General features: G+C 41.8%; 1 protein-coding gene and 1 non-coding gene across 6 annotated transcripts; both read right to left on the reverse strand.

The window, feature by feature from the left end:
* Positions 1 to 26: 26 nt before the first annotated feature.
* On the reverse strand, positions 27 to 25880 carry LOC131322000 (uncharacterized). 5 transcript variants are annotated; one of them, XM_058353080.1, is made up of 17 exons: positions 25255 to 25876; positions 24878 to 24998; positions 24473 to 24592; positions 23891 to 23980; positions 23678 to 23793; positions 22922 to 23021; positions 22353 to 22424; positions 22222 to 22269; positions 22063 to 22140; positions 21825 to 21944; positions 21313 to 21418; positions 19836 to 19999; positions 19349 to 19483; positions 2761 to 2891; positions 1607 to 1669; positions 1389 to 1467; positions 27 to 392 (listed from the first exon to the last, which is right to left on the reverse strand). In XM_058353080.1, the coding sequence occupies exons 1-17, from the start codon at positions 25497 to 25499 to the stop codon at positions 336 to 338; spliced, it is 1845 nt and encodes a 614-aa protein (XP_058209063.1). In that variant the 5' UTR covers positions 25500 to 25876; the 3' UTR covers positions 27 to 335. The 5 variants fall into 5 exon arrangements, 4 of the variants coding, with proteins under 4 accessions (XP_058209063.1, XP_058209061.1, XP_058209060.1 ...); XM_058353078.1 differs by having other exon boundaries at positions 24878 to 24975; positions 25250 to 25875; XM_058353077.1 differs by lacking the exon at positions 27 to 392 and having other exon boundaries at positions 1035 to 1467; positions 24878 to 24975; positions 25250 to 25880.
* On the reverse strand, positions 23321 to 23428 carry LOC131324939 (small nucleolar RNA snoR100). The gene has a single exon (XR_009199522.1). It is a non-coding gene; the product is annotated as a small nucleolar RNA snoR100 (small nucleolar RNA).

The raw sequence follows: 25880 nt of genomic DNA on the forward strand, positions 1-25880 counted from the left end.
ATCAAGCGTATGCACAAAGGCAACCAAACAACAAATCATCATACATTCACTCGACATTAATGCGTCATTTTCTTGTTTGATGACGTAACCAAACAAGCAACCAGATGTAAAACATGAGCTAGTTCCAGAACTAGATGGAAGAGGAACCATAGATTACTTCAAAACATATGCAGATAAAAGACCACACCAAGGGTATTGGGTTTAATTTCCCAGAACATGCCCATTAAAGACAGGTGATAACTTTTACAAAATTGAAAGAGAACAACATTGACAACCTCAAGATTAACAAAATCCACCCATGCTTAGGTTACACAGTGAATTCACCATCGTTAGCACTAAGCTGAATTATTACGCTTTGAATGATGATATGAGTATGAATCATGAGCAAGTGTCTGCATCAGTGGTCAAACAAAACAGAACATATCAGATTGGCACAAAAACAGGCAATTCACCACCTCCCCCCCCCACCCCCCCCCCCCCCCCCAAACAAAAAAAAAAAAAGGAAATAAAATCGTTGACATGAAAATTCAAAAAAATCTAAAAGGAGAGGAAGGCGCTGTATTTTATATGTAACTTATCCCTACATCCTCCAAATCAGAATTGAAAAAGAAAAAAGGGGACTGATTTACTTTCAACGCAACATGTTTTAACCAAGTCTCAGAGGTCAAAACTTAGTTTGAGGAAAACCAACATGAAGGTTCCCTGTTTTCCTGGAAATACGAGTGCGTATAGTACTATAGTTCAACAAAATTCAACAGTAGCACCGAAAACCATTCTACTCCTCCAGACCAAAAACAATACAAATTGTTTTCACTACTGAGAAGGCAAAGGTATTGTGGAATAAGAAATTAGCTGATGTTGTCATAAGCCCTCTAGGAAGGACTGGTAATGCACAAGGATCCTAATGATTGCAACAATAAAAAGGCAGTGGTAGGAGTTTTTCAACTAATACACATTACACACCAACAACATAAAGTCTGAGAAACCAGCTCATTTACAGTACATCACATAAAAGTAAAGCCACAATATACTTATAAACAAAACCCAGAATAACGTGTATTAAGACTAGTATTCAACGAGAATCATTTCAATCGGTAACCTAAGATATGTATTGAAAATGAAAAGCATCAACGGGATGCCACCTAATGCCCCACAGCAGCAAAAAGAAATCACCACCACTATGCATCAACAGGGATATATAAATCACCCAAAAAGTCTAAATAAGCCTGTGTAGAAAATTTAATATCTTCCTGATGTGAAAAAATATAAGAAAGCCGGAAAGAAACTAAGCATCATCTCCAGCATATGTTGGTCCCAGTTTATTTCTTTAGAATGCTACACCACTTATGGAAAGAAATCAACCGCAATAAATAAAACCAGTTGATTACCTGCTCCTGTGAGCGGAAGTAGATGAAGGGTGTATAATGAAGAAAATTTGAGACCCTTGAGGTATAAATATCAGCATACCTGCAATTCAAAGTAGTTGAAAAAAACATCTAAAGAAGAATACTAGGTACCGGACAACTACTGTTTCTGCCACAACTGGAAAGCTAGATACAATGAGATGAACTGAAGATATCAAAAGATTCAGAACAGAATAACGTACTTCTCAATTTGTCTCATTAAGTGGCTTTTATCCCATAGACCTGCACGGGAAAGAAAACCCCACCTGACACAAAAGGGGTCAGCGTGTCAACTCGAAGTCCTAAAGCATCAAACTGCATAAACATGTATACACACCTTATTACACACACACAGAGACCTCCAACAAATGTTCCTCAACACTATTCCATCCTATTTCATATTATTCAGTACTCTCTCCACCCCAAATTGCTGGTCTCTTTTCACTATTTCGTACCTTTCAAAGAATTGTGTATACTTTTTAATTTATAACACTTTTGAAATACGGATCTAGACTGATAGATCTCAATTAGTTTATTAAACAAAGTTTTAAAAGTATAAAATAAAAATAAAAAAAACAGATTTTGAAATATAGGCAATTTTTTAAGTAGCCCTACTGATCAAAATGGATGAGCAATTTGCGACAGAGGGAGTATATAATAGGCAACACAATGCATCTTTGAGTATCAGCCTGACTTGTTTATCTTGTGATATGAGGTGGGATGTATTACTGATGATATTTTAAACAATAAAAAGAAGGACATAAGAGAAAAAGAAAGTGCCCAACACGCTCCCTTTAATTGCTGACAAAACAAAGCATGACATATTCCAGCCTTGAAGATCCCAAGTCCTTCCTCACGTACATGCCCTCTCCGCAACCAAACTGAGCATTAGGAACTTCAAATACAATATTCTCACATTGAGGCTTTGACTCTATCAAATACTTTTTTGATAAGTTGACTCTATCTTGGAGGTAAGCACTTTTTTTCCATGCTAACTTTGTGACATACTTTCAACAAGTGCTAAATAAAGGGGGGCTTAATAATCACGAATTCCTAATTATAATTCTGGACCAGTTTTGAGTCAAGATTAGATGACTGGGATCAGTTCTGTATATTCCAATTTGGCTGAAGTAGATGATGTTTAATCCATCAACCAAAATAGCAAAGGTAAACAAAGTGATGAACTGTGAAATTATGTAGGCTTAGCACATTTTGACCCAGACAGCCATGTATTCAACTCAGCAAAATTCAACTGAATTACCATCGCATCCGTTAGTGAGAGTTAGAACTTGTACTACATTGAGACTAGATGCAAAAGAGGCGAACAAATAAAACAGATTCTCAAACCTTGACTAACCTTCTGTTGAAGTGCTCTCCATCAGTTTCCAACAGCGGAGCAATTTTCTGGTCCAGTCTTTGCATTACAATAAGTAGCCTCTGAATGCTTTCCGTGAGTTCTTGATCATCCATGTTGGTTGCAGCAAGGGTCTGATCATGCAACATCAAATAAATCTTCTCATACAAAAGAACTGCATTATTCATTACAAATTTACCGTGTTATATACACTCACCAACATTATCATTTGTTGTCACATATATACAAATGAATTAAATTTCGAAAAGCATCCAAAGTAAAACCAACTGGAAATTACAAGAGAGGCCGCACATGTTCATATACCAGTTTGGATGTAAACAAAGTGGGACAACTTACCATACTCCCCCACACGTGCGACGTCCGACTCCCATGCGGATGGCTAAACAAACGATCTAGATCATAGAGATTACAAGGAAATAAAGTGCTACAAACAATGGAGAAATCAATCAATGAAAAACACAGAATCTTGTCCAAAAGCCTAGCTTTGATACTTAAAACTGTTAGAATAAGAGTTTAGACTCAATCCCACATTGGTTGGTTACGTTATGTAATTAGCTCTCACGTAATATAAATAAAGCTCTCATGTGTTAGGGTTGGTTAATACACCCAAAACACTTCTCTCTCATTCTCTAAACAACATGGTATCAAAGCACAAACCTAACCCACCATAGATTCTAACCCTAGCCCAGAAATCGTCTACTGTAGCCGTCGTGAACAATGTCACGATCTGTGAACAGTAATCAGGAAACCCTAGCCACCATATCTCAGCCAAAAACTCAGATCCAGACATAACCCAGCCACCGTGGCCCTCGCCAGCCACCGGCGCACCTCCAGCGACCCTCGCCTGACTCCGGCGACCCTCGCCTGAACCCCAAACCCCTTACCTAGTTACCGACAGCCCTCAAAACTTAGACCCAACCATAACCCAGCAACCGTGACTCTCGCCAGCCTCCGGCGACCCTCGCCTGACTCCGGCGACCCTCACCTGAACCCCTATGACCCTCGCTTGACTCCACGTCTCTTACCCAGCCTTGTTTAACCCTCATCCGTGGCCCAACAGTCTTGTAATTTGGTTCGTTGATGCTTGTAAGTGATGCATCTGTCTCCGACGTTCCTTGTTTCAGGTTGTTCCATTGACAATCTCTCTGTTGGTGATATTCAGTGACATTTTTGGCTTACGAGGTAATGGGTATTTGTTGATGATAAGTAGTCCTGTTGTTAAAGCTTTGATCAGTGGTTTTTGATGTTGGATTTCCTATTGGTTGATGTGTAGTTGGTGGTGGTGGTTTACTCGGTTAAAATAGTTTACTCATATTAGTTGTTATCTCTCTATCGTTCAGTATAATGTCTGAAAAGAAGTCTGAGTCTGCTTCTAATTCTATTGGTACTGATCGTTTGGCTAGCTCTTCTCGGTTTCGTGAGAGGTTGTCCATTACCTCCACCCCTTTGAATGGTAAGAATTATGTTGTTTGGGCTAGAGCTGTCGAGGTTTATTATGTGGGTCAGAAACTTTATCATTATTTGACAGATGATCCATCCGCCGCGACTGCTACCACATATGAGACATGGGTATCTAAGGATGCTAATATTCGGTCTGATTTATGGAATAGTATGGAAGAACATATTGCTAGCACGCTGGTTTTCTTACCTACGGCTAAACAAGTATGGACACAGGCTCAGGAGATGCATTCTGCTGTTAACAATCTCCGTCGCACATATGATCTTCATCGGTCATTCTTTTCTATCTCACAGGGGGACTTATCTTTGGAGTCTTATTATGCGAAGTTCCGTGGTATCTGTGAGGAGCTTAACATATGTGAGCCGATTTCCTCAGATGTTCAGGTCATGCGGCGCCAGCGTGAGCGTATGCAGGTTGCTCGGTTTATATCTGGTACATCATCCACTTATGGTCCTGTTCGTAATCATCTATTGGGGTCTCGTGATCTACCTTCTCTCGGCGAGGTCTTTAGTCGCCTTCGACAGTCTTCTGTATCTGTGTCTGCGCCACCTCCTGATCGTTCAGCATTGGCTTCCATTGTTTCTAATGTTTCTAGTACTTCACCTAGCCGTGGTCGTGGTCGCGGTCGTGATTCTGGGTTTAATGGTCGTGATCGCAACTCTGGGTTTAGTGGACGTGGCTCTGGCCGTGGTTTTGGTGGGCGTGATTTTGGTGTGGTTGCTCGTGGTTCTGATATTGGTGGTTTTGGTCGTGGTTTTGGTGGTCGCATGTCAGGGGGAGGTGGTCGTGGTCGTGGTCGTGGCCGTGATTCCCGATTGTGTACTTATTGTGGGGGGACCAATCATACCGTGGAGAATTGCTATGATCTCCATGGGTTTCCTCAGGCTCATCAGGCTGCTATTTTTGAGGATGTTGAGCCGCCTCCTCACCTTGCCGACCCTGTGGTGACTATTTCTTCAGAAGGGAATTAGCGCCTAATGTCAAATCAGGCTTCATCCTCTACTGCTACGCTCGCTCAGACCGGTTCCTCCGTTGCTTGTGTTGCCTCTTCTCGTTCTTCCACTCCTTGGGTTATCGATTCTGGTGCTTCTGATCATTTGACTGGTATATCTACTATCTTTTCTAGTCGTCGGTCTGTTGGTACACAATCTCGTGTTACCTTAGCTGATGGTTCAACTTCTGAAATTACTGGTTTGGGTTCCGTTTCTATTACTCCATCTCTTACTTTGGACTCTGTCTTCCATATTCCTAGTTTTCCATTTAATCTTATGTCTGTTAGTAAACTTACGAAATCTTTAAACTGCTCCATCACTTTTTCTTCTCATGGTTGTGTGTTTCAGGATCTAAAGACGGGGAGGAAGATTGGTGGGGGTACTGAACGTGGCGGCCTATATTACTTTACCAATGACATTTATCCTGCGTCTGTTGCTCTTCAGTCATCCGTTTCTCCCTATCAACAGCATTGTCGTCTGGGTCATCCCTCGCTTCAAAACCTGAAGCGTCTGGTGCCATCATGTAGTAGTATTAAGGACTTGCAATGTGAAGTCTGTGAGTTTAGTAAACACCGTCGAGTGTCTTTTTATCCTAGGGTTGAGCGTCGTGCGTTGCGTCCTTTCCAGTTAGTACATTCAGATATTTGGGGTCCTATTCATGTTCCCACTTTAGCTGGTTTTCAGTATTATGTTATTTTTGTCGATGATTTCTCTCGTATTACATATCTTTATCTTATGAAAACGCGATCAGAGTTGTCTTCTGTCTTTAAGTCCTGATATGCAGAAATAAAAACTCAGTTTGATACTTGCATTCGTATTTTTCGTTCTGATAATGCACGTGAATATTTTCATAATGCTCTTTCTCGTTTTTTTGATGATCATGGGATAATTCACCAGTCTTCTTGCGCTCGGACTCCACAACAAAATGGGGTTGCCAAACGCAAGATCCGACACTTATCTGAAGTTATGCGTGTCATGTTAATCCAAATGCAGGTCCCTAAGTCTTACTGGAGTGATGCTGTTCTTACAGCCTGTTACTTGATTAACCGTATGCCCTCCACTATTCTTGGTGGTCAGATACCTCATAAGGTTTTATTTTCTGGTCGTCCTCTCCACTCATTTCCTCCTCGGGTATTCGGGTGTACGCGCTATGTTCATGCACTAGATCCTGACCGTGACAAACTTGATCCCCGCTCGATCCGGTGTGTCTTTCTTGGTTATTCACGCACCCAAAAAGGGTATAAGTGTTACTCACCCTCTCTTCGTTGTCACTTTGTGTGTGCTGATGTCACCTTTAATGAGTCATTGCCTTTTTTTTCGGGGACTCCTGAGTCTGAGTATGTCCTTTCTGAGTCTGAGTATGTTATTCCTATAGATGTTCCTCCTGTTCCCGTGCCACCATTGCAGGTATATGTTCGTCAACGGAAAAGATTAACCGCCCCACTAGTGCCTGCCGCCGCGCCTCCTTCGTCGCAAGATCCCGCTTCACCGCCACCACCACCACTCCCTCCGTCACTTGGTCTTCCTATAGCTCTTCGCAAAGGTATTCGGTCCTGCACTACTCATCCTATTACTCAGTTTGTTTCCTATAATCATCTGTCTCCGTCACTTCGTGCTTTTACTACTTCTGTTTCGTCCGTTTTTGTTCCTAACACTGTTCAGGAGGCCTTATCTGTTTCTGAGTGGCGGACAGCTATGGAGGCTGAGATGTCTGCTCTCCATGACAATGGCACTTGGGAGTTGGTTTCTCTTCCGCCAGGAAAGTCTACCGTTGGATGTCGGTGGGTGTTTACCGTCAAGTATAATCCGGATGGCACCGTAGAACGGTACAAGGCCCGTCTTGTGGCCAAAGGCTATACCCAGACGTATGGCGTTGATTATGCAGAGACTTTCTCTCCGGTGGCAAAGATTAACTCTGTTCGCATTCTTATTTCCCTGGCCGCCAATCTTGGTTGGCCCTTGTTTCAGTTGGACGTCAAGAATGCATTTCTCCACGGTGATCTACTCGAGGAGATGTATATGGAGCAACCTCCAGGGTTGGTTGCTCAGGGGGAGCGTTCTCAGGTGTGTCGCCTTCGCAAAGCTCTCTATGGTCTTAAGCAGTCACCTCGAGCTTGGTTTGGCAGGTTTAGTGATGCTGTATTACAGTTTGGTATGTGTCGCTCCCATTCTGATCATTCTGTCTTCTCTATTAAGTCAGATCGGGGGAAAGTAGTGTTGATTGTGTATGTGGATGATATCATTATTACTGGGGATGATCAGAAAGGTATTGATGAGTTAAAACAGTTTTTACAGCGTCAGTTTCACACCAAAGATTTAGGTAAGCTTCGATATTTCTTGGGTATTGAGGTAGCAAGATCCAGTATTTCATGAGAGAACCAAACATATTGAAGTAGATTGTCATATTGTTCGAGAGAAGATTGATAGTGGCGTGTTGGTTACCCCTTTCGTGTCTACAGGAGCTCAGTTGGCAGATATCTTCACCAAACCGTTATTTAAACCACGTTTAGAGTTATTATGTAACAAGCTGGGATTTTGTGATATATATTTTCAAGCTTGAGGGGGAGTGTTAGAATAAGAGTTTAGACTCAGTCCCACATTGGTTGGTTACGTTATGTAATTAGCTCTCACGTAATATAAATAAAGCTCTTATGTGTTAGGGTTGGTTAATACACCCAAAACACTTCTCTCTCATTCTCTAAACAACAAAAACCAGTTAGCAAAGTATGGAGAGGCCACCCAGACTTACTATAGCATTGGATGAGATAATTACCAAAGCGGGAGAAGGTACAACAAATGAAAGTAGCACAACTAACTGAAAGGCAAGAACTTTGCATGGAAGTCAACATTTTCCTTGATAGTGGAGGTCAAATGCAAGAAAGGGGAATAAGCACCATAAAAGGATCTTTATTTTCACATAAATTCTTCTATGTGCTCAAGTTTAACTCATCACTGCAAGCTTTAGTCCCAATTACTTGGGTTGGGAGCTTGGAATGGCCCTCCCCAATGTCGCAAACATCTTTATGGAAAGTGGAAACCCTTCCTGTAATTCCAAGTGGGCATGGAAATGGAATGCATGAACCGCCACCCTACAGAGTTTGCTTATGGGCAGGAAAGTTGCCTGTAGACAAAGTCCTTACATTGAAAACCTGAAGATAGCGATTCAAGGAAGTTTTCCATTGAACTCCCCTAGGAAGTTATGGGCACAGATTCTTTAACTTATTATGTTGTTATAAAATGGTTATGATCCTCTTATTTTTGGTGTTTGTCAGGTAAGAACCACTGATCACAGAACATGTCTATCGTGCGCTTGCGTCTATCCATAAAAACACAATTCTAGGATCCTTAACGCACATTCGACAATTGGCCATAACTTTTAAAAGTTAATGCATATTCACAAAAGACATGACTTTCGAGAAATTATAGTTCACAAAAGACATGTTGTTCCGTTGGTGATATCCATTCACTAAATGCCACAGCCTGCAAAATTAATACTCATTGTAGTATTTGATCAAAAAATTACAGTCCTTTGCTACATGAATTAGAATGTGATTAAAGACTGTTAAAGCATCCAACTCAAAATCAATTGGTAATAAGTGGAGCGGCCGCCCAGGCTCATATACTAGTATTTGGAGGTTATACCTAACCAATGTGCGACAAACTCTAACACTCCTCCGCATGTACAACCCCTAACCCGCCCGTGGAAAGGTAAACAGAGGATTCATAACATTGTGATCATAACGAAACAAGGTGCACTTATGGCACAAACAGAGGAGCAATCAACCAAGAGAGTCTTGTGCAAAAGCCTCCTAAAGCCTAGGTCAAATACCATGTTAAAGCATCCCACTCAAAACCAATTGGCAATGAGTGGAGAGATTGCCCAAGCTCATATATTAGTTTTTGGAGGTTATAATGTGGGACAACCTCTAACAAAGACTAAGGACTATACCAGAAACGAGTGATGTGGTTCAAGTTGAAAATGCCAAATGACAGTTGCAAGACCAACAAAAGGCAGAAAAATGCTTCAGACGAAATACAAGCTTTTTATTCAATTGCAAGTACCATTAAATATCATGACACATAGCTAAGATGTGGCAGTCATTATTTCTGTTGAATGAGTTGATGCTATCAGGATAAAATCTGATAGTCTTCCCTACTGTGGGAGGTGAATTCATAACGACCAATTATTATGAGTAAAAAGCCAAGATAAATTAGATATGTACGACATAGTTAAGTAAATAAGAGACCATGGCACGAGGCTATGCCAACCAGGCGCCGACAGAATATATTGTTGAGTAAGAAGAAGTTGACCAGTTTAAGAAGCCAGAAAATCTTACAAGGATAATGCCGAGCGGAGAGTTACGCAATCAACACGAAGAGTGCCTAACCGGTACAATACTAGGCATGAAGGGCGTCCAAAGAACAATCAGAACAATTACGCAATCGACACGAAGAGTGCCTGACCGGTACAATACTCGGCACGAAGGGCGTCCGAAGAACAATTGGAACAATTACGCAGTTGGCACGACGGGCGTCCGAAGAACAATCGGCACAAAAAGTGTGACCAGAGCATAACAGGGAAAATAATTGATTGAGGCCAAGAGGCCTTTGGCCCAATGGCATTAGGAATGCACTTAGGGTATGTTTGGTTCGATGGAATAGAATTGACAATGGAATGGAATTGAATGAAATGAGCTTGGAATATCCATTCCCATTCTCATTCCCAAGTTTGGTTGTGCTTACGAATAGTCATTCTCATCCCCAATGGAATGGAGTGACAATAGTAAATTTTGGAGTGGCAATAATAATTTTGGTGTGGCAATAGTAACTCTTGGAGTGACACTAGTAATTTTGGTGTGTCAAAGAAATGGAATGACAATTCCTTCATTGTTTTAGTGGAATGACAATTGATTCCATTTGGAATGATAATTCCATCATTTAATGGTGAACCAAACATTGGAATAAGTATGCCATTAGAATGACCATTCAATTCCAACTTTGATTCCATCAAACCAAACATACCCGTAGGAGCCAGGAGAAAGGAGGTTAGGAGTTCAACTCCTCTTCCAAAGGTGCTAATCTAACTATTCTAACAATACTTTCACCAATAAAAAAATAACAATAAACTTATTGATTGAGGAGGTACAACCCTTCTCGGACACGCAAATGGAGCACAAGTAACACTTTAACAACCACCAACTAGTGGGACGTGCGTGCTAGGAATGATTATGTCATGTCCAATCAGCCAATCGTTCAAGAAAGCTTGTGGCAAAGGAGCCACTCGAGTTTGACAAGAGCCACTCTCACAAGTTCCTTGAGGAACACATGATGACTTTTAACAATGGCAACAGGTACCCCATCTTGGGTATGGAACCAACGGATCCCAATTGCCAACAAGCAGGAGAAGAGAAGTCAGGATAAGGTAGCGACGGTAGGTACCAAAACTCTGACTCACAATCTACTCACTCTTTGCCTTTGGTTTCTAGCCTGGTTGAATTGTATCAACCAACAATTCTTGCTTCCTTGCTGACTTAACCATTCCATTGGTCAGAGAGCCTCTAATGGTTTCTCTTTTTGGCCGGAAAGAAAGGAAAGAGGTCAAAGAAGATTACGCTAGTGTTCAGACTAATCAAAGTGCTATCCCTTAAACAAGTAGTGGCACAATGGGTCGAACGAGGCGATTTTAATTAGATGCTCAACTGGTCGTTTCTCACTGATTTCTTCTTCATTCTCCTTCGTTTCTTCTCTAGTTGCTGGTAATTGATCTCTGTCTTTGCCTTCTGTGATTTGTTTTGTGTTGTTTTGCTATGGATTCTGTGCTTTTGGATTTGAATTTGGTCAGTGGGACTTCTGCTTTGGTTACTTCGACATGTGTGGGTGATGTTGTGGTCGCATTAAATCATTCTCCTGGTAATTCTCTTGATCCTGGGACGTTAGATATGAATTCGTCTAGTATTTCTTTGCCTACAGTTTCGTCGCTACGAAAGCCTAGGGTTTCGCAGTGTGGCAGTCCTCAGGCTCCTTCTAAGGACACTTATGTTGTTTCCTCTGTCAATGGTGCTAGGGTTTTTGGTTTGCATGCTCCTAGTTCTCTGGCATGCGGTCTTGATCTATTGGAATCTGTTACGATCCTTAATGAGGATCATCTGAAACCTTGTTTCACGGACATGCCTGCTATGTGCCAGATTAAGGAGTTGAATGCTGAGAATGCTCGTTTGCGTAGGTTATTGGAGGGTAAGGCTGTTTCCTCTGGGCCTGGTAATGGCCTTTCTTGGAGTACTATTGTGGCTGGAGGGAATGCGGTAAACAATAGCCCTAGGGAAGGGGTGAAGGGGGTTCTTGAATCTGTGGTTGTGCCGGAGAAGATGAAGCTTGAGTATATTCCTCCTGTTATTCTTAATGATAGGGCGGTAGTGTCCCCTCCGGAAGATGTTGAAGAGTTGGGGCAATCTAACTGGGAAAAGTGTATTGTGGGCCATTTTTGGGATAAGAAACTAGCCTTTACTGCAGTTAGGAACATTGCAATGAATATCTAGGCTAGGTTTGGGATATGTGATGTTTTATCGAACGAGAAAGGGTTTTTCTTCTTCTTATTTGAAGGAGAGAAGTTCCATTAGTTGTTGGAGAGTGGTCCTTGGCATTTTGGAGGTAAGTTGCTGATTCTTAAGCTCTGGCATCCCCATCTTAAGCTGGAAATGGATCAGCTTTCTACCATTCCTTTGTGGGTTCATTTCTATAATATACCTCTTGAGCTTTGGACTGGTCCGGGGTTTAGATATATATTGCTAGCTCAGTGGGAAGACCTTTGTATGTGGATCAGTTTACTGAGTCTGGTAAACGGATTAGCTTTGCTAAGATTTGTGTTGAAGTGGATTGCTCTTCTCCCTTCCTACTTCTTTTGATTTGAAGGATGCTAATGGTGATGTGGTGGAGATCAAGATTCATTACCCTTGGAAGCCTATGATGTGTTCTGACTGTATGGTATTTGGTCATGGGTCTTCTACTTGCCCTAAGAAGGTTGTTGCATAGGCTCAGAGCAGAATGGCTTTGAGTTCTCAAGAGCGGCAGGTGGTAGGGACTTTGAGGCAGGAAGCTCCTGGCGTAGGGGGCATTAGACCTCCTTTCTCACTTCACTCTGTGCCTGCTTCCACTAGTAGGCCTACAGTTACTGACCTAGTTGTGGATAGCTCTTCTGATGGTTCTGGTGTTGTAAATGTCGGTGGTCCTATTTTTGTAGATGGTGCTGGTCATGGAGTTGGCTCCCCTAAGAGGACAGTGTTGGACAGTGGGCAGCATCCTTCTGCAAAAAAGTCTAATCGCTTTGATATTCTGCAAGATGCTAGTAATGATCTGATTGGGAGTGATAGTGCTAGAGGTGTGGGTGAGAAGGATAACCTACCTGATGATCTCTTTGATGCCCCAGCTGAGGGTTTAGCTAGTGTGATGGCAACAATTGCAGCAGATTTCAGTGTTGTTGCTCCACTGGTTTCATCCTCTCCTTCCATTTCTCTTTCTAAAGGAAATGTTGGCAAGGTTGGTGATAATGGTCCTGCTAAGAAAGATGGGGGGGGGGGGGGGGGTGGGGGGGGTGTGGGCCGCAGGGTAGGAAGAATAAATATTAAATTCAGGATTGCTAGCTGGAACATAAGGGGTCTTACTAACCCCTTGAAACAAAAGAGATTAAGTCTCTTATTGGTTTGCAGAAGTTGTGCTTTTGTAGTGTTTTGGAAGCTAAGGTTCGACAAGAAAATCTTGCTTCTGTTGGTATCCTGGTCAATGCTTGATAACTCTGGCGTTCAGGGTGTTGCCAGAATTGTTTTGGGGTGGGATCCTAATCTACTAGGTGTTTCTTTGGTGTTCAGTAACTTCAGTTCTCCTCAGCTGCTTTGTGTTCAAGTCAATTGCTTGGAGTCCCAGAAAGTGTTTTATGTCTCCTCTGGTTATGGAGCAAATTCTATGATTGATAGAGGTCTCTCTGGTCTTCTATGAGATTCCTGCATTCAACCATTGGGGATTTACCTTGTATTCAGATGGGGGATTTCAATGTTGTTCTTAGGAGTTCAGAAAGAGTGGGGCATTTTGATGCCTCAGCTTCCTCTGAATTCAGGAATTGCTTGTCTGATATTAATATGGAGGAGCTGGTTATAAAGGTGCCTGGTTCACTTGGTCAAATAGAAGAGGTGGTGGTGGGGCTAATATGAGTAAAATAGATAGAGTGGTGGTTAATGCTAGCTGGTTAGATACCTTTCCTAACTCTGAAGCTCTAGCTCATTCTCCAGGTATTTCTGATCATTGCTCCCTCTTGGTGACTGTTTGTAAAGATGTTAACTGCAAAAAACCTTCTAAGTTTTTTCAATTTTTGGATGAAACATTATAAATTCAAGGTTGGAGTATACCTATCTCTGGATCTGCTATGTTAAGGGTGTCTCTGAAACTGAAAAGATTGAAACCTATTTTGAGTGATTTGAGTGCCACTTGTTTCTCTAATATTTCTGGGATGGTTGTGGAAGCCAGGCAGAATTTGGAACATTTCCAAAGGCTTTGTAGTCAGAATATTGGGAATCATGATCTTAGACTGCAAGAACACGAGGCAATCAGAGTGTTTATTGAATTAAGTGGTGCTGACGAATCTTTTAAAAAGCAGAAATCAAGGGTTCATTGGTTAGCTTTGGGGGATCAGAATCTAATTTTTTTCAACGTAAGGTTAGCAGTAATAGAACAAGGAATAAGATCCTGAGTTTGATGAGTGTGGAAGGGGTCAGATTGGATAAGCCTGAGGAGATTCAGCAATTCTACAAAGGGTTGTTGGGGACTAAATTTAGTAAGAGGCAAGATGCAAGGGATTGCCTTCAGCAGATTATTACTAAGAAAGTGCTGGCTGCCATGCATAATGATTTGATCAAACCTGTTTCTGCGGAGGAGATTAAGTGTGCCCGGGTGATAAGGCCCCTGGGCCTGATGGGTTTTGCTCCAGCTTCTTTCAACGGAATTGGGAGATTGTGTGTTCTGATTTAGTGGCTGCTGTGTTGTTGTTCTTTGAGAAACGCTTCATGCTTCTGGAGTGGAACTCCACTGCTCTTACTTTGGTTCCCAAAGTTCCTAGCCCTTCATCAATAAAAGATTATAGACCCATTGCTTGCTGCAATGTGGTCTATAAAGTGGTTACTAAGATTCTGGCCAACAGGATGCAGGACACCTTGCAGCATGTTGTAAGTCATTCTCAATCTGCTTTCATTAAAGGTAGGAGCATTTGATAATGTTTTACTCATGCATGAGTTGATGAGGAATTATCATATAAATGATGGCGTCCCTAGATGTGCCATTAAGGTGGATCTTATGAAAGCTATGATTCGGTGGACTGGGATTTTCTACTAGATATACAATGATTGCTATGGACTTTCCTGATATTTTTGTTCGTTGGATTAGAGCAGTTATCACCTCTCCTATGTTTTCTATTATGATAAACGGAGGTCTTGTTGGTTATTTTGCTGGAGCCAGAGGTTTACGGCAAGGGGATCCAATCTCTCCCTACCTTTTCTTGTTAGTTATGGAAGCTTTTTCCTCTCTCTTGACTCAGAACATTGGGACTGGGGACTTTCAGTATCATCCTAAACGTCAATCCTTGGGGATTTCCCATGTAGCTTTTGCGGATGACCTCTTTATCCTCAATGGTGCTCATTCTGAATCTTTACAGATCATTTTGAATACCTTGAAGCAGTTTTATGGTTTCTCAGGTCTGCAACCCAACTTATTAAAAAGTGCTATTTACTTTGCTGGGGTGCCTACTCTTTCTAGGTTATCCTTTTCAGATTTGTTGGGTATTACTGAGGGTACACTTCCTGTCAAGTACTTGGGGTCCCTTCAATTAGTACTAGACTTACTTCTGCTCATTGTTCTGTGCTCAAGGATAAGATTTTGGCCAGAATCCATAGTTGGACTCAGAAATTTTTATCGTATGGTGGGAGGGTTCAATTCATTCAATCAGTTATTTTCAGCATTCAGAGTTATTGGAGTTCCATTTTCACCTTACCTCAGAGTATTATCAGAGAAATTGAAGGTGTGCTGAGTGCTTTCCTGTGGACTGGAGCAGACTTGAAGCATTCTGGAACCAAAGTGCAGCAGGCCGAGCAAATGGCTCGAGCAGCTTCCGAACGTGACCCAGTATTCCTTTCAATTCCGAGACATCTTTCTTTGGACGTTCGGATCAGCAACCGTAACCGAGGGTCCTGTAGCCGAGGGTCCCGCTAATCATCACTTCCCTTAATGCTCAATTCCCTGCACCTGCTCGGGGTGGAGGATACGTTCGTTTGGATAGCTGCCGAAGGTCCCACAACATGCTCGGTGCCGAGCATGGCTTTGCCGACGATCCAGCTCATCCGCATCAACACAGAAACCATGGCAATGATGACGCTCGTGACGTCATCCAAACGGTTATGGAAACAATGATGGTGGCACGTGAAGGTGCCAGCTCATCATGAAAACGGTTGTAAAACCCTAAACGTGATGCAACAGTGACATCAGCCGACGCGTGTTGAGCGTTGGTGCAATCTTGGAAACCAAGCTAAGGGTTCCCTATAAATATCCCATTATGCCTCCTTGGAAGAGGTACGCTCAAACAAAACCCTAGCTCTCAATTCCTATCTCTTCCTTGCAAGCAAACTGACTCTTGCACCGGAGGGCCATCCCGGAGAACCTCCGGCGTGGTCTCTTAGTCGTGCTTCGTTTTGCAGGATTGAGCAAGGAGCCAGGAGCTAATTTCGAACCATCCAGAATGGAGCCCCACACAAAGTTAGTTGGGCTAATCTTTGTGTTCCAAAGAATGAAGGTGGACAGGGTTTTAGATCTTTAAAAGAATGGAATAAAGCTGTCAACATGAAGCATCTTTGGGCTCTTAGCCAAAAGGCTGACAACTTATGGGTTAAGTGGGTCAATGAATATATCTTGAAAGGGCAGTGTATGGGGGATTCAAATGCCTAGTGAAGTGTCTTGGGTGATGAGGAAATTGCTGAATCTGAGAGGTTTATGCCAGGGCTGGATCAAGTCTATTATTGGAAATGGAGAGGATACTTTCCTTGGACTGATAATTGGCATCCATTGGGAGCCTTATACCAGACTTTTGGAGAGGATGTGGTGGTTAATAGGGGGAATGCTTCTCTTCTATTATAGTTCAAGGCTGTTGGATTTGGCCAAGACAAAGGAGTATAACAATTTTTCAGTTCATGCGTCACACTCCTGCAGAAAATCTCCCAAATCCTACTGTATATGACAGGGTTGTGTGGACCTTATCTGCTGATGGGCTTTTCTCTGTGAAGACAGCTTGGGAGGCTTGTAGACATAGAAAACCTTTTCAACCCTGGCATGGCATTATCTGGTTTACTCAAGGGGTTCCTAAATGGAGTTTTATTGCATGGCTTGCTGTTTGGGGTAGACTAGCAAATAAAGATAGATTGGGGAGCTGGGGCTTGTCTTTTACTCCTCAGTGTGTGCTCTGTGGGGATGAGTTAGAGTCCCATGCCCATCTCTTTTTTGAATGCTCTTTTGCCTCTGCAGTGTGGAAGCAAGTTTTGGTAAGGAATGGCCTTGTTCGGAATGTTTTGCCTTTGTCTCAGGAGCTTGAATGGACTGTGCAGAATAGAAGGGGGATGTGGGCTACCAGCCCGGATTTTGAAAAATCGAAGGAGTCGCCACCCAGGTTTATGGTTCGCCACCCGAGAAACCGTTTTGATTGAAAAATGGTTGTTTGAAGTTGAAAACCAAAGATTGTTTTGGGTTTGGAAGCCATGTTACGAGAGAGGAAGGGTTTTACGGCACCCCTCTCACCCGACACGAAGTCAGTCTCTACTCAATGTTTGTGGGATTTTTATTAAAACATTTTGTTTCATTAAGCAGTTAGCAAGTATCCACAAATATGTCAAGTAAGGAAGTGCATGCATGTGCTGGTGTACAATGTATGATGATGGAATGATGATGAAAAAAAGAGAGGATAATGACAGGAGAAACAAGTGACTACTATTGGAATCACTCCCGAGCGCTCGGGACCAGTTCTGAGCGCTCGAGAGTATTGATAGACAACCCTGCAAAGTTTCGTTAGGTTCAGGCAGAATACAATACTAAGACTAGAAAGATAAAAAAATTTCAAGTAGGAAGCAGGCTCAGCAGAGGGCTTGAGAGATCGAGAGCAAGTCCGTAATCCCCTAAACCGTGCTTCCTTGCCTTTGCAACAGCGAATCTGTATTTTTAAGAGCAAATGGGACACATTATGCACATGAGAAGTTGGGATAATAGCAAAGCAGAAGAAGAAATGAAGTGCAATAGCATGGCGGCACTCCTGAGTGCTCAGGAATGGCCCCGAGCGCTCGAGAGTGAATACAATGCCCAGAATAGGATTTGCTTCCTTTTGCTTTTGTTGCTTAAAATAAGATCAGAGGAGCTCACAACCAGTATGAGGAACTGGTATGAGCCCTTTGATGCCCCTCAGAAGTTCCTTTGATGCCCCTCAGAAGTTTGAAAATAGTAGATTTCGAAGTATAAAGTGAGCCTTTATACCTTTGCTTGACTTGAACTTTGTTTCTTGGACTGATTTGGATTCTTGAAAATGGATAGAAAACAGTGATAAAAAGAGTCTTAGATGTATCTAGGATTGAAAATATTCTTGTGATTTTCTTTGAAAAATACTTGAGAAAATAATAGATTTTTAGGAAATGTTTGAGAGGGTTTAAAGAGCAAAGTTTGACAGCAAAATGGGGAGTTAGAGAGAGATTTCGTGGTCCCTTGTGAGCTGAAATGAGAGAGGTATTTATAGGGGAGCCAAAATTAGGATTTTAGTTTGAAAATCAAATCAAAAATGAAAAGAAAATGTTTTTGGGGGAAAAAACATGATGATATTCCTGTTGGTCTTCTGAAATGTGCAGGTTTGAATGGACTGAAAAATCTGAAGAAAAACGTGGTCAAAGGCCAAGCTCAACATCGAATGCCCTGTCAGAGCTCCCGAGCGCTCAAGAGTGCCACTCCCGAGCGCTCAAGAGTGCCACTCCCGACTTCAGAAGGGCGCCACGGACACTCCCGAACTCGGTTTTGGGTGTTTTTCGAAGCGTTGGAAAGCTAGTTAAGTCCTCTTTCTAACCCAATTGGTTTCATTCAAATTTATTTTATACACTGAAATGCGTGACGATTTTACCCTCAGGGTGTCGGGAAAAACGAAAGCTTTGGTTTGCAGAAGTCCAAGAAACATCGTTCAAGTTTTACCCGAGGCATGCTTTGATTCAATTTCATCATTGGGGAGCCTCGAGGGCAGGGGAAGGTCTGAGAAATGCAATTTACAAACTCTCTCTAGTTGCTGTCATCTACAGCTTGTGGGGGGAGCGTAATTTGAGAATTTTTCAGCAAAAAAGCCGAGGTGTGGCTGATGTTGCTGGGGTCATTTTTGATGGTGTCAGGGCAAAGTTGAGCTCTTGGTCTTTAGTAAAGTTCACTGCGTGCAATAGGCGGATTTGTGATGATTGGCTTTTGGATTTTCGTATTTTTGATGTAAACAATTGGTAGATAGATTTCCTTTCTTTGTCTTTTTGACATTGAGCTGAGCTTTGTTGTTCCTGGGGTATGCCCCTGTGGATTGTAGCTTCTTTGCGTGTTTGGTATAAATGAATTTACTAACCAAAAAAAAAGTAGTGGCACAAAAAGAAGCTTGCTACTCCTACGAATGGAGAACTACTCACAACCAAACTTGTTCATCCCACTGGCCTAACAGAAACATACTAAAACAATCTAAAAGTACTAAAGTAGTCATCGACTCATCCAGGAAAAGAAGCAGAAAACTTGAGAACTCAGCATTCAAATGACCATAACGAAACCAAGTTCAGAAAATAGACCCAAATGAGCACAAATTGCAATTCCTTGCTTCAAATACCCACAAAAACGATGTTTAATGCATAATGACAGAAAATATTAAGGCAGGGTGGACTGGATATGATATAAATTGCCAATTACAAGAACTATGTCACTAGAGAGCAGAATGCAACAAGATACGTAAAATAGCAGGCGAGGGGGAAGACCAATATAACTTCTTCTTTTTGAACAGAAAAGACCTATATAACCGATTAACGGAAAGTTGCAAACTTACCTGTGCCGGACGGCCTTTGGTTCTCCTCTGCAGAGCCAGACGAAGTTGGTTAAAGAGGTCACCAACAACTTCCTTCTGATTTATAAGCTCCACCAGTGTAGCTCGATGACCTCGACCACGAATCAAAGCGCTATACTGCAGCATCAGAATTCCACCATAAAAGGAAAACACCAATTACCACTCTAGAAGCCAAGCACATAGAAGCAACGCAAAAGACATCCCCAAACAAATGATGGAGTAAGCTTTGAGATTACAGTGATTCACTGAGGAATAAAGTTTTCAAGTCAAGTACTATTCATAATTTCTTCAAACCTTATGGGGAGTGCTCTCTAGCTCTGGTCGGAGACTGTATAATTTTCATGTACCTTATAGATCTGCACTATGCTTATTGTTGCTACAGATTTCTCCATCTTGAAAACGATTTGGACATCCACAAAAACCAAATCCATAACCTAAAAGTGATAATTGTAAAACACTACACGCTAACCTCTTCTTCCAATTCTCGACAAATCAATGCTGTCCGCCATCGTAGATGAACTTTGGATTGACTTACATCTGTGTATATATGGTCACCAACGTACAGTATCTCATCACCATGAAGGTTCAGGGAATTCTCAACCATCTGAGCGCTGCCCCCAGAGTACAAGCCACCTGCAGCAGGTAATATAATGAACGATCATGTTACAACTTAGAGAACAAAAGCTATAAAATATGCAGAATATATGATCAAGAACAATGTTATCCGCCAAGAAGCACACATATGCTTGTTGTTACTTCAAAATACAAATCCATGTAGCAGCCATAAAAACTGCTTGCCGCCATTAACAAGGACTGAAACAACTTGGCCAAGTGATCTATCTGAGGCCACCCCAAGTTACACTGGGACCTGACAGCCCAAACTAGAAGTCCAGCCCCAGCTCGATGTACTTGGCTCCAGTCAAACTTCAGTAGCCTGTTTGCCATACATTTCTATATTCTGTAATCTTGCGTTCTCATCTAAAGACATCCATGCACAACAGAGTAACATCATTACGGTGCCAACGCTTCGCAAGAGTGTCATTGTTGGAAAGGATGATGACCAAATCAGAGTTCTTGCTTGAATACTCGAATTCACAATACCCAAACACCTATATTCATAGTATCCCACTTCTATTTTGTAGAGAAAGAAGGTTATGTCAGTGTTGTTACACGGTCTTGGGTAGAACTCAACCCCAAAAGCTAGCTATTGAAGTGAGGGTGCCCTCACGCTTATATTCTTCATATTACTTTTGTACACAAGTGATGTGGGACTTCGCTTCACACCCTTCCTCACGCCTAGCGTGCTCACTCGGCAGCACCTGCCGTGTGCACGCCAGGGACATGCACCCTACCCATCCTTGGCATACCCAGCTCTAATACCGTGTTACACGGTCTTGGGTAGAACTCAACCCCAAGACCGTGCGTACACTTTTGCATTACATTTAATGGAAGCGATTAGATAATTCATCCGAGAATAAAGGAAGAGAGATAAAGAGTTCTACACAGACATTGCGCGCACACACATTTAAAAAAAGATATTCATTGGCAACTTTGAAGAGAACTTTAGAGAGTGATAGAGTAGATATTTTTAGAGACCAAAATATAATGACGGAGCCCAAATTTGAGGTTGCCTCACGGTGCTCAAATTTTCTTACCGTGGGGTGCCGCCAACATGAGGATTTATTCAGTCATCTCTCTTCCCTCCAATCTTACTTTCCGTATATAATGTCATCGAAGTGGTGCAATCACAATTAGTTAAATCATTAATTGGACCATAGAGAACATAATTCACCGAACAACGTTACATGAGAGCCAACCAAAGGGGAAAAAATGCTCAGATGAAAAGACACACAAAGATGAATATTTTAAACTTCCTTCCTTCAGGACCAAAACATATATGTGAATTAGATGCAAGCAAATGAGCTAAGGTGCTATGCATGAACTACCTGGATGAGCCTTGAAACATGGACGCATTAGACCTTCACCTGTCACCACTTCATACATCGGGTGTGACATTTGGAAGAATTCTGGCTTCCTTGCTGAGACTATAACCTACCAAGAACAAGAACTCAGGAGATACTAATAGATCCTTTGTGGCTTGCAAAAACCAACATATTTAAGACAGCTGAGACTCAAACATTCACGGGTTTAAGATTTAAAAAGCTACATATTGAAAGGATTCCATCCTCTTATCTCATAAGGAAGAGAACTGCCCCCTAAAATTTTATGTACACGACATAGTAGAAATGAGATATTTCTCACATGTTTCCAAGGATGAGGAGACTCTTAATCCAAGATCGCCAAATTTTGTTTTGGTATGAGAGGCAAAGACATTTGATTCAAATTCAAAAGAAGGAACACCCAACAGAGATAATACAAAGGTCCAACCCACCACATACTTGAACAGGAGTAGATAAAGCGAGAAATTCACGGAAGGCATAATGTGGAGTATACTAACCATATCAAATAGATCTCGCCAGCCCATCTCATTGGGAAGAAACCTATTAAACGAATGTTGCATCATTTTGTCTGTGTAGTGGTAATCTGAGTTGGTAATGAGCAAGAGTCTTTTACCAGCCTGATGCAACAGAATTCCCAAGCAAACACCGAATAATTGAACATCATTGACTGCTTAGCTAGAAAGGATGCTCAAATGATTTCATTTGTTGCAAACAGTTAACAAAAACTAAAATTACCTCCTTCTGATCCAAAAGTGCTAATGGTAACTCTGGATCAGGCTCTACAAACAGTTCAGGCTTGGACATTATCTCATTCTGTAGAGATGCAACTAATTTGTTCGTAATTGTAACACACAGCACAAACTTAAGTAACCACAAAAAAAAAAAAAAGTCTACCTTAAGCTGACCTTCTACATGTGCTCTGAAGAGGGCTTTTCCAACCGCCTGAAACCAGTGGCAGGAGTTTATTATGAAAGGATATATGTATAATGTTGCCATTCCAAATATAACTCATTAAGATGGATTGCCTTGTAAAGCCCTTTATAATCAAGCGGACCAAGATCTGGATTGATAGCTCCTTCATCCAATCTGTCAACCATCTGAAGGCAAACAAATGCTCAATGGATGTAGTACCGACTGTTTTACCAACGTCTCAGACCAAAAAACTCATACTGGTAGAAACGTAGAAGCAAAAAGAAGATTGTATAGCATTCGATGTTAAACTGGTAAAAGAGGAAGCCCAATATTCATGCGCAAGTCTGTACATGTGCAATAATGACAAAAGGGTTTGAGTCAGAGTGTATCTGCTTTATGTGCTCAAGGTGTTGACAATCAAACAATACACGTCATGCAACTGACATAACCTATGTTTAACACTTGTCATTCAACTGATAGACCAAGCAAAAACACTAGTCAATGCAAAAGTGAAGACAATTTTAAATTTTTTGTGTCAAACACTGACACAAATATTAATGATGGTCTAGTAGCATTTCAGCTGTTCCTAGCAACCAAAGCACACACACACTTGCCCAAAGAGAGAGAGAGAGAGAGAGAGAGAGTTATGTAGCTCAGTTCATAGACAAAAGTAAGTAAATACCTGCATATAAGCCACTGCTTCTGAAACGGAGAACAGTGTATTAAGAAACTCCCACCGATTCTCCTTCCGCAGATCCACCAGTTCCCTCCCATACATCTCACTTTCATGCGTAGGAAGTAACATGCACCATGAAAATATTACCACGGGTGCCACAAAATTCCAAATGTTCAGAAAATGAAGGTTACACATACTGTGATATACCTTACCGTTGGGGCAATCTATGACAACAAAGCATCATCTGTGATACACATGCCAGGACACACAACAACAACAGAACCCATGTAGTCCCCAATCATTGGTGGTATGGGCGGGGGAGGATTGGAGACAGACCTAACCTTTGGCAATATGCACAAAGGGGCTGCTCTCAAAATACCACTGAAACAGTGGCCCCCCTATACCTGTTTTGCTGCTGAACCATGCCCCCAAATCAAAGCTGAATGACATCAGAGAGGGCAGGCCTAGAGACCCAAATCAGTTTATGTGCACATTACCAGGCTTCCTTCATTGAATCATTGATAGTCCAGAGCATCGGTATGCACAAAATACACATGCCAGGAGATGTAAATTATTTAACAATCACCTCAAACAAACGCTACATGGACTTTTTTTTCATGAGATTTAACAAAATCATATGAATGGACAAATGGAGTAGATTGCATGTCCACCAAAATCAATAATGTTTTGTCAATGCCCCCATTAGGTATCTCCGGTTGCCTCGCACCACATATCAAAGAAGATATAAGATTCAAAAGATACCTCACAGCTCGATTAGATAGCATTCTTGTGCCATGCATAGCCCTCTTCACATATCCAAATCGATCTGCCTTAACCAAGTTGCCTTTCTCTTTATCTATAACAAGGCCTCTGATTACCTACCAAATGAATGGAGCAGTGAGACCCTCGAAAACAACTAAGAACTATTCAATTTCACAAAATTCACAAAGCTATCGACCCAGATAGAGACATCACCAAGTCTGGGTCAAAAGCAAGTCCACCAACAGGAAAACCCATGCTTTTCAGATTATCCATGCAATAGTCATAAGCACGTCCTTCCCACGCCTACAGGATAGTATAACCGTGTCATGCATGGAGCTCCAACGAGAGTAACAAATCACATTTGTAGCAGCTTATGAAGTACTACATCAGTAGTAGCAGTAAAACTACACAAGCATGACAATAAAAAATTTCCCTCAAGCTAAGGTGCTTGATAGTATCATGCAAATCTAATACACCATATGGAACCCTTTATGTGCATAGCGTATTTTCCATAGAATTTTGTGCATAACCAGAGTTATCAAAGAATAGAACCCAATGTGAACTGACAGATAGAGAGTCCTGTTGCCAGCTTTGCTAAGCTCCTCCCTCAGTATCAGTGGCATGGGACTTAGTAAATGCTTAGATATCTGATAACTACATCAAACGGATTACTACACAAGAGGAGAATGGAGTGTCAAATTGATAGCTTCCATTGCTGAAGGCATGAAGCGATGGAATAAAGACATCAACGACCGTTGTACTTAATGCCTATAGAATAGTAGACATGATGATTACCATCACATTGTAATGCATCAAGGTGTAGTCCATGTCGTATCCAATCGCACTAATTGACCGGAAATTCAATGTCCGGCTACAAAATATGCCACGAGGAGAATTCCTAGAAGAAAATGGACTCTGCACAACGATAATAATGTTAGCACATGTAGAAAAGAAACAACTCTAATGACATGGGAATGAGAAGGCTGGCCATTAAAAGAAAAAGTGATTTCAATAGATCCAAATACGAGATGAATAGAACTATTTAGGCATCGATAAACTGCATAGGAAAAATGACTGCAGTGAGGATGAGAGAAAATATATGCATTAAAGTCTGGTGCAAAGCTCTCTAGTATATGCTGAAGACTCTTATGATTGCAATGAAACCACGTCGATAAATAGAAGGGGTTGATATTATTGCACCGATATCCCCAAGTCGTTGAGCAAGTCCTCTGCTTCTTGAGCTTCCATCCTGGCCACCTCCTCAATTGGACCGTCTAAGCTTGCTTGACCATCAATTCCTAAGGTTGAAAAAGAGGGACATAACCAAGAAAACAGAGTAGACCACATTACCCAGTGGTGTTACTTCTTGTTAGGGGCAAAATAAGCAAAATTTAAGGAACATATAGAAGTAAAGGTAATCAATTGTTACCAGAAGCAAAGAAGTGCTTCCCAATTTTCAGATGAGCAAAATAAACCAAAGATGGATTCCCAAGCAGATAATAAATCCCAAACACAAGCCCATTAAACATCACTGTAATTGACTAAACAGGGAGGGAGGGAGAGAGAAAGAACCGGAATTGAGACACAAGTCGCCTTTAGTGCTCTGACCGAGATAATCAACGTCGTGTTTAGAGGAGGAAGTAACTGAGAAGACATCCCCTCCGGCTACGGATGAGCATCGGGGGATCATCTTCAGCGGATGACTGATCATAGGAGGAGTATTATTCTTCATTTTTAGTATGTTGTTGGTGTTATGAGGAGGAATGAGGAGGTTGGGTCTCAGAAGTATAGGGTTCCTGGTACAGGTTGAGGAGGCCGCCATTCTTTCAGTCTATTACTACTGGAGTAATTAACAACAAAAACAAACAATATGGACAGGACGGCGGTTAGGTGCCTCTCTCTGTCTCTCTTACTCACTCCCGCAGTAAGCAAGCACTAGTAAAGATATACTCCATTCCGAATCCTGCATGAATATAAGAGAACCACCCACCCGCACCGGAACCCAAACTTCAGGCTCGGAATAAAAGTGGACTAACAACGCCAACGACGAATACGACTACTCTCTGGTCTGGTCGACTTTTTTTTTAGGACTTAGGTGCGTGCGTGCGTTGTCTCCTTCCTTCCCTCCCTCTCCCAGTCTCCCTCCTTCCGTTGGGCAAAACATCTTTCCTTTTTCCGGTCTCAGGGAGATACAACGTGATTC

This window comes from Rhododendron vialii, chromosome 4a (genome assembly GCF_030253575.1).
Source record: "Rhododendron vialii isolate Sample 1 chromosome 4a, ASM3025357v1".
In the NCBI taxonomy this organism is placed as follows: Eukaryota; Viridiplantae; Streptophyta; class Magnoliopsida; order Ericales; family Ericaceae; genus Rhododendron; species Rhododendron vialii.